A 9,280-nucleotide genomic window follows, 5' to 3' on the forward strand; every position below is an offset into this window, starting at 1 on the left:
ACTGAGATGCTTTTCTCAAATCAAATTGGTACAGGATCATACCCAAACAGTCAAAGCGTGCACATATTAGCCTTATTAAAGATTTACGAAAAAATCCAAAAAATAAAAAATCAATTACTGAGATGCTTTTTTCAAATCAAATTGGTACAGGATCATACCCAAACAGTCAAAACGTGCACATATTAGACTTATTAAAGATTTACGAAAAAATCTGAAAAATAAAAAATCAATTACTGAGATGCTTTTCTCAAATCAAATTGGTACAGGATCATACCCAAACAGTCAAAACATGCACATATTGGCCTTATTAAAGATTTACGAAAAAATCTCGAATCATCACATACATGCTTTTCCCATACAAAATTACCCATATTGACTAAGAGGCATAAAAAATGTGAAGTTGCAAGAAGTTAGGCGTGTTTGCACATACCAGAGAGAGACAAACAAATTGACTCACCATTCAAGTTAAACATCACAAAATTTCAATCAAGCAGGACATGCAAATAGGGTCGAATAAAAATCACAGACTTAAAATCAACATATTTATTCAGCAAAAATCAAACGTGGCCAGACTTATGAGGGACATAGATGAAGAAATAGTACTAAATTTCACACACGTATTTCAAACACGGGATCAAACCTGAAGACGGATTCTTCATTTTCGATGAAGAAGGGTTGCATGGTTGAAACGCCGAAGGGGTTTGCCGGAGGTATCGCTGTGGGAGAGGATTCGAGGCTGTGTCGCGGCTGTTGGACGTTCGCCGGAGGGGAGAAAGAAGGCGACTGGAGGATGGAGTGGCAACATGGAGGCTTGGCTGGCCGTCTCCATCGATGGCGGCCCCACTGGTGGCCCTGTTCGCCGGTGGAGGACGAGAAGGGAGCGGGCTGGCCATCGGAGCAGCGGCTGGACTCGCCTGGGGTAGGAGCTGGCGGCGCGTATGGAGGAGAAGGAAGAGGCGACGGTGAAGGCTGTTCGCCGGAGATGGAGGTATGGCGACGAGGACTCAGAGCGGAGGGGGTGGTTTTGGTGGTCAATTGGCGATAGAGAGATTGGAGGAGAGGGGGGGGGAGATCGAGATTTGGAGGTGTTTGTAGAGAGAGAGAATATAGAGGTGGAGAGATAGAGACGGAAGTTGGGGAAAAAATTTTGAGTTAGGGTTTGTAGGTTTGAAATAGGGAAAGAGAGATCTTTTGATCTCAACCGTTGGATTGGTTTTTGATTGACGACTGTGATTTAATGTCATGGGGGAATTAAAATGTGGCTAGGATGAAAAATAATGGCTTAAATTGTAAAAAATTGGGTCAAGATTGTAATGGATTGAGTAAAAATAGGCTATAATTGTAAGAAATTATATAAAATTGGATTAAAATGTAAACAAAATCATGCAAGGTAACTTTGATTAGGCCGTTATTTAAATTAAAGTAGAATAATAATAATATATGATAATAGTAATTAAATCATAAATAACAACATTAAATAATAAATAATAAAAAATACAATAAAAGATAAATAATAATAATGAAAAAAATAATAATTAATCAATAAATTATAATGATAAATGATACAATAATAAATAATATTAATATATATAATAACAATGTCAATAAATAATAATATCAATAAATAGTATTAAATAAAGCAAAACTAGACAATGTATTTTGCAAAATTGTGAGTGTGCATAATTACGTGAAAATAATTTAATTAATAAAATTATAAAAATTTCATTTTTAATTTTAGAATATTATAAAAATATGATTCTAAAAGATAATTGATGATTTATGCATTTTCTAAATTATGAATACGATATGTCGGAAATCTGTTTGATGCAAGAAAATATGCAAAAATACTAATGTTTAAAAATTAACTATTTTGTTAAAATAACAGACTAAATTTAGTGTCGGGAGGTCAAAATTGGGTGTAAACATCACAGTGTCAAAATTGGCTTCCAATACTGACTTTTAAAAAACTAATTCAAAACAATAAATAAATAGGAACAATTAAATTTCTTAAATTCATGATATAAGAAATACAAAAATGAAGTATAAGGATAAATAAAAATTTCAACATTATTATTGAAACAATTAAATTACCTTAAATATCAACAATACCTAAACAATTCATTTATTATGAATATTGAGGAAGTATTGTCTAAAATATCAATGAATTAAGTGGACTCAATGTAAAATAGTTGAATAAACCTTTCAATCTTTTCTATTTACCCCATTTGAATTGGACACACTCCTTAATAAATTCTTTACTCTTGCAAGGTTAAAAGTAATTTCACTAATATATTTTTAGTTACTAAAATTTATACATTTTTTTTAAATAATAATGATTATATTTTAATCTTTTATATAAATGAAGACTTTAGTTACTACTATTTTGTCTTATATTTCAATCAATGACACTTTACCGTGTCTTTTGCCTCTACTGTTTTACTTTCCTAAAATCTCCTTTCATCTTCATTTTCTCTGTTTTTCCTTTTCTCCATTGTATTCCCTACGCACCTTGACACCAAAACACAAGTTTCAAGAAAAATTCATTTTCTTAATCTCAATTTTTATTAGTCCATCATGATTTATTTTTTGTAAGTGCATCTTTGATGGTGGAGCAAGTTTTCATTTGATGTTTGTTATATATATGATACATGATGCTAACTATTTCAAGCCTTAATCCTTTTATTTCAAATCTGTTATTATTATTGATCTATTATACAAATTAATTAATTCAAGTTTTAATCTATTTTCTCTAGATCTGTAGTTAATATTGTTATGGTACTAACTAATTCAATTATCCTTTGGATATCTTCTTGTTCTGCGATACTAATTAACTTTTGCTATCCTTTGGTCCTTTTTACTTGCTCTAAAGATTGATTTTTGATTTACAGAAGATTGATTTTATTAATTTGTCTTAAGAGTTGTATAGAGCAATAGGTTTGAATCGGACCGACTCATTGTAACCTACTGGGAACTATAGAAAGTAATTTGCTTATGGATTGATGAATATTGAATACCATAATACTCCCTCTGTCTCAAATTATATGTCGCCATTTGACCGGACACGATGTTTAAGAAATAGGAATTGACCTTGCTAAAGTTACTAAATTACCCCTCTTAAAAATGTATTGGACCACTAGGTACTTTTATTAAATTTCACAATAATTAAAAAAATGCAATAGAGAGTACGGTATTAAAAAAAATCTACTAAAAAAATACACCACCTACATAACTGTCTCTCTCTTTTGCAAAGAGTTAGTATTCCAAATCAGTGTATCGCTTTAATTTAAAATTTTACTCTCATTTTCTCTATCAACAATTAAGAAAAATTTGTTATTGCAAAATTCAATTTTCTAGAAAATAAGACCAATTTGCCGTCATGTACGGATTTTCCACGAAAAATTTACGTTTCTGATTTGGTTTTGGTTTCAATTTTTGGGCGATAAACCTACTTTTCATTTGAATTTTTAGCAAATGGTTATTTTGTGGCGCTAAATCTTCTTTTCATTTGAGAGATGGTCTTTTGCATCTTCTGGTTACTGTATCCTTTCTTTTGTTTTGGATAATTTCCAAATTCTTCCTTTTATCTCCTCTCTTATTTTTGCCATTACTCTAAAGATGAGGTTCGTCGTACCTGTAGAATCAACATTCAGAAATAAAAGATAGAAATTAGAAGAACGTTAAGCAATTGCAAAGTTTCTTTTGAAAGAAAGTAAGGAAGGAAATCTTAAATACGGATCTATAACAGAAGCTGTGATGTTGTTCAAGAAATCAATAAGAATTATTCAGCGCATTTGGAAACAATGTCAATCATCAGTTGATAATGGTATGTCGTCGTTAGATGAGTCTTTAAGACTTACAGGTAAAGTTGGAAGAAAACGGATTGGAGTCGACATTAATCAAGTCAAAGAAATTCCACTTTGTCTTCGAACAAATATTCGATCTCTGGCTTTTGCGATGAACATGGCAAAATCAACCGTCTTTCAGCGTGTGAAAGATGGAACTCTTCGGCCACATTCTAATTCCATCAAGCCTCAGTTAACCGAAGGAAACAAAAAGGTACGACTTCAATACTGCCTCTCAATGATTGATAAGAATACAATCCACATAAATCCCATGTTTATGAATATGTTTAATTATGTTCATATCGACGAAAAGTGGTTTTTTTTGTCCAAAAAAGTTGACAGGTACTACCTGCTTCGTGGAGAGCATGAGCCAGATCCGTATTGTTCTTACAAAATTAAAAATTTTATTCCAAAGGTTATGTTTATGGCTGCTGTAGCACGTCCTCGATTTGATGAAAATGGAATTGAGTTGTTTTCTAGAAAAATAGGTATTTTTTCGTTTGTAGTTAAGGAACCAGCTAAGCGGAATAGCAAAAATCGAACAGCAGAAACTATGGAAACAAAGCCCATTCAGTCAGTAGCTAAAGATATCACTAGAGCTTGCTTGATAGAGAAAGTTCTTCCTGCTATTAGAGCAATATGGCCAGCTTCCAATTCAAATAATCCTATCTTTTTACAACAAGATAATGCAAGGCCACATATTGGTAACAATGATTTGGAATTTATTGAAGCTGCCCGACAAGATGGATTTGACATTAGATTGTGTTTTAAACCATCGAACAGTTCAGATTTAAATGTTTTAGATCTTGGTTTTTTTAGAGCAATCCAAAGTCTTCAATATCAAAAGGCCCCTAAAAATGTTGATGAATTAGCGGAAGCAGTGGAAAGATCTTTTGATGAAATGAAAGCGAAACAACTCAATCATTGATTTCTTACTTTACAATCTTGTATGATTGAGGTGATGAAAGATAGTGGCGGCAATAATTACAAAGTGCCTCATTTGAACAAAAATGGACTAGAAAGAGAAGAACACCTTCCTCTCCAACTTCATTGTGATATTGATATCGTCAATAAAGATTTGTCTCTACTTCAACAATGATGTGGGTTATTACTATGGTAAAGCTCTTTATTTTGAAGTTGGAATGGTGTTTTCTCAAGTAGTATGTAGAAGTACTGTACTACTATTGTGTATAGCCGTAGTGATCATGTAACTTTTACAATGATGTTTCGTCAAATATGTTAGGAGTACTATTTTGTGTACAGACATGGTGATCATAATGTATTTTTTGTACTCATGAATAACTCTACTTACTATGATATAAGTCCCACCAGCTTATAAATACTTACACGTCTTTTTCTAGCTTTATTGTTGTTTTATGCTTCTATTTGTTTCTTACTTTCTTATCACATAATAGAGCGATGCGTAAATGGAAGGAAGGAGAAAAGGGAAGTGGGAGTCATACCGTCACATTTGTATGAATTTTTATTTTTAAACTAGGAAGTCTATTTTGAGAACAATTAATTGAATGTTAAAGAGTTTGTGCAGACCAAATATATTTGGAAAGCATGGGGATGTCAATTGTTCAGGGGAACTAAATAAAAATAGTTGAAATCAATGTCACGATTATGAGAGACCTTGGTTTATGCAAAAGGGTGTGGTACAGTTTCACTAATAAAGGCGGCACCCTCAGCTTTTATGCAAAGAGCAGTAGCTACGCTCCATAAAGACAACATATTGGGCATGGTAACAGTTTGTCAGGCTGCTCTAAGCTAATTGTGTCTATTACAATTCTTCACTCGTGATGAATAAGATTGGTAATCACGATCCCAAGAAGAGTCATGTTTTGGTTTCTCCGAGTGACCTTTGTCTATTGAACAATGACTCCTTTCGTTATACTTTTTCTTGTCCTGTTCAAAGTGGTCTTGCTCCCTTTCCCTGTCAGATATCCTACCACTATCACGTTCATGAGACTTTAGTCTTCCTTGATCCTTACTCTTGATAAAATTTATTATCCTTTATCTGTGACATTTATTTTTCTTTCATGTCATTGATTTGTTTTTTCTATTTATACTTTACAATTTATGGTCGTTGACCGATGTACACTGTATTTGAAAGTTTGCATCTGAAGTTTTATTGGTATTGATATCCTCACTTTAGGATGTTATTCATTGAGACAATGGTAACTTCTGTGTTATGTTTATTAAATTTGGTGTTCTGTGACACACTTTCACTGTTGTCGAGTGACTGAACATTTACTCATAAGCTGACAGTGTGATGATCTGTGTTTATGTAGAAATATCATAGAACATGGGCTAGCCTATGTACTTCTGGTGAAGAAAGAGCTGAGAAAGGAGAAACGTAAGGTTGTGAATGGTGGGAAAGCAAATAGGAGTGTGTCATCTGTGTTGACCTACTTAAAAAAATGAAAAGGTCGGGCTGTTAACTTTACTGTTTTATGGTGGTTGTTGAAGACTGGGTTCTTGAAGAGCTCTCCGAGAGGTGCATTGTATCAGCTTGATATTTGTTGGAAACTAAGTATTCGGTGCGGGAGTAAATAAGTGTAGAAACTAAAAACAAAATTGTAGGAATGTGTATTTTCATTTTTGTGGTAATACATGTGAAGTGGAAGTATGTTGAAGCTGAGGTCAACAATATTCAATACTCGAAAGATTAACAGAAAACAGTTTGCTGTGGAGTGAACTTCAGATCATGGTGCTTCTAAAAGGATCAAACATTCATCAAGAAAAAGTGAAATGGACATTTTCTACTCATGTTTAGAGTTTGTAAAAAATATGCTTGTTATACTGCTTGTTCAGACATAAAATATTTTCTTACTTGATGTTGTTGCATTCGAATTTGGAAAGAAAATTACACGGCTGGCTTGTTAATGTAGGATATCATATCATGTGCTATGTCGGAAATGCACTCCTATCAATGTACTGTGAGTGTGAAGTATTGACGAGGCTTATGACGCATTAGAGAAAATAGCGGAGAAGGATGTTGTCTCTTGGGTAGCTCACTGTCTCAATCAATTTTCAGTTCTAAACAAAAGAAGTTTGATCTTTGTAGTTGTGTTTGTTACTTTTTCCAATTGTAAGATGATATATGTGGAAAATGGGATCCCTCTAAATTCTTGTTTTCTTTAACTTTAGCTTTAAAGATCCAACTTTTACTCAAGAAATCACAGTAATGTGAACAATGAGTTGTCAAAGAAAACTGCTTTACTTATGTAGAACTAACCAAAAAGAATAAATTGCTCTCTGTGGTTTAAAATAATTTTGATACTATAAAAATAAAAGGCTGAAAGTTTAAATTTTGATTGAAGTGGTAAGACTTTCACTTTAAAAAAACAAATACTAAAAAAGAAGTATTAATATATTTAAAATCAAGTGGGTCCAATAAGGGTAAAAAGGTAATTGTGCCTTTAAAAAAATTCCAAATAAGAAAAGACGACATTTATTTTGGGACGGACAAAAAAGGAAATGGTGACACATAATTTGGGACGGAGAGAGTAGTATTTTTATTTGGTTTGAAGGATATCATGTGCCTCAGCAGGGATGTAAAGTTCTGCTCTCCTCTCTTTCTCTTACGTATCTAGTTCTATAGCTTAACCCTTACTTTTATGATGTAAGGGCAGAACGAATGTCAAAAGTTATTTAATTTCGCTATTATGAGTATTTTTGGGGGTGTTGGAGACTTAATTAAAAAGTATTAATACTATGTAATATTGATTGGTAATATTTATGTCTATTAACATTCTAAAATTAAATTATAAAATATTATTTTTTTAAAGTAGGTTGGCCCGTAACGCCCGCAACCCACAGAGTAATAGTGTGGGCTTGATATTTTTTGGCTCATCATTTTGATAGGCTAGCACAACCTGACCCTTCAAACTCAAAGCCCGTGTGGGCTAGCTCGGATGGGCTGAGCTAACCCGTATTGACATCTCTACAAAAAAAAAACTATACATTATTGATACTCAAAGGAGACTTTGGAATCTTGAAGAATGCACGGAGGCGAATTCAGGATTTCAAAACGCGGATGTATGAATGTGAAATTCATCAAGATGACCTACATTATGCATATTATACTAGACAAGTAGCCCAGAAATGGGGACAAAACAAGAACAAATTCCATTAAAATGTGCACCAAGAACATAAATAACTTACACACCAGGATTATCTAGGCTCTAGGGTACCCCCCACCCCCACCCCCACGCAAAACTTTCATCGTCACCCTGTAAGACGAGGCCAACTTATCGAAAGATGGACATTACTTCAGTTCATACAACCTTTCGATAGGTGCTTGTTAGATCTTACTAAGCTTTTCTGCTACGATCATAGGATTTGCTTTTGCTATTGCATTCTGACCAGCATTCCTCTAATCAAACGGGCTGTTGTGTTTGTCTCAATAATGATGAACTGCGCAGAAAAGATCACCACATTTGCAACTAAACCCCGTTAATCCCACACACTTACGACAAGCTGTGCACTTTTTCAAACCCTCTTTTGACTTCACTTGTGAAATCTGAGAGGCTAAATCTGCAGATGCAACCGCGGCACCTACAAGAACAAGTTCTGATTCATCGCTGCTTGAGCTTCTGCGTACGACGTCTTTGCTGGATGCAGCTGCAAGCTTTGCATGTTCCTGCTTCAGTAGTATCATGTCCTTTTGACACTAGGAACACATATTCATCGTAGCTGCACTACCAAAAAAATCACAGTCGTTGATGCAGAGGATGGGGTCTTCTGGAGCTCGACAACCTGTCTCTTTAGATGACTCCATTTCTACAGTTAACAAGTCAAGTTCAACCCCACAAGTGTCACGCCTCAAATCCTATTGGGTCGGACTGACACCCATAACCGAGGAGGCCCGGGAGAACCAGCTCATCACCTTATACTTCCCATGCATACCTCTATGACAACCCGAAATTCAGACAGCATCATATCGCATATAAAAGGAAATAATCACCTGTATAAGCTCGATCACACATATATATATGTATATACAATACTTGGCCATTGGAGCCATCGCGTCTCTTAACAAAACACCACCTTGACTGTACATTAGGTCTACAAAGCCTCTAGATAATACCCAGAGTTTAACTAAGGTCAGGACACACCCCGCCATATTACTAACTTCTATACAATACCAAAAGTGACTGGATATGACACGAAAATCCCTGAAGCAAACTGGAGCTCACCAAAAGTAGCTGAAAATCCTGACTCCTACTTGTGTGGTGTATGAGCTGAGGTACCTGTGCCTGCGGCATGAAATGTAGGTCCACGTGGGGGACGTCAATACAAAATATGTACTGAGTATGTAAAGCTGTAGATAATCACATATGATATAGGAGCTCAATAAAAATTAGAAACAAGTGAATAAATCGCAATAGGAGTGGACCACACTTACTAGAACTTGTGACAACCTGCACATT

At 34.5% G+C, this 9,280-nt stretch overlaps 3 protein-coding genes across 3 annotated transcripts in view; 1 reads left to right on the forward strand and 2 right to left on the reverse strand.

The window, feature by feature from the left end:
* Positions 1-1,022, reverse strand: part of LOC124895200 — a 2,211-nt gene extending 1,189 nt beyond the window's left edge. Inside the window, exon 1 of the mRNA XM_047405640.1 lies at positions 641-1,022. Within this exon, the coding sequence (XP_047261596.1) occupies positions 641-893 (253 nt within the window). The 5' untranslated portion in view covers positions 894-1,022. The remainder of the gene's footprint in view (positions 1-640) is intronic.
* Positions 1,023-3,825: 2,803 nt separating this feature from the next.
* LOC124895196 lies at positions 3,826-4,770 on the forward strand. Its single transcript, XM_047405635.1, has one exon. It carries the CDS (start codon positions 3,826-3,828, stop codon positions 4,768-4,770), a length of 945 nt encoding a protein of 314 aa, XP_047261591.1.
* Positions 4,771-8,250: 3,480 nt separating this feature from the next.
* Positions 8,251-8,508, reverse strand: LOC124895197 (zinc finger A20 and AN1 domain-containing stress-associated protein 8-like). Its single transcript, XM_047405636.1, has one exon. It carries the CDS (start codon positions 8,506-8,508, stop codon positions 8,251-8,253), a length of 258 nt encoding a protein of 85 aa, XP_047261592.1.
* Positions 8,509-9,280: the final 772 nt, after the last annotated feature.

The sequence above is a fragment of the Capsicum annuum genome, unplaced genomic scaffold, assembly GCF_002878395.1.
Source record: "Capsicum annuum cultivar UCD-10X-F1 unplaced genomic scaffold, UCD10Xv1.1 ctg80529, whole genome shotgun sequence".
Lineage (NCBI taxonomy): Eukaryota > Viridiplantae > Streptophyta > Magnoliopsida > Solanales > Solanaceae > Capsicum > Capsicum annuum.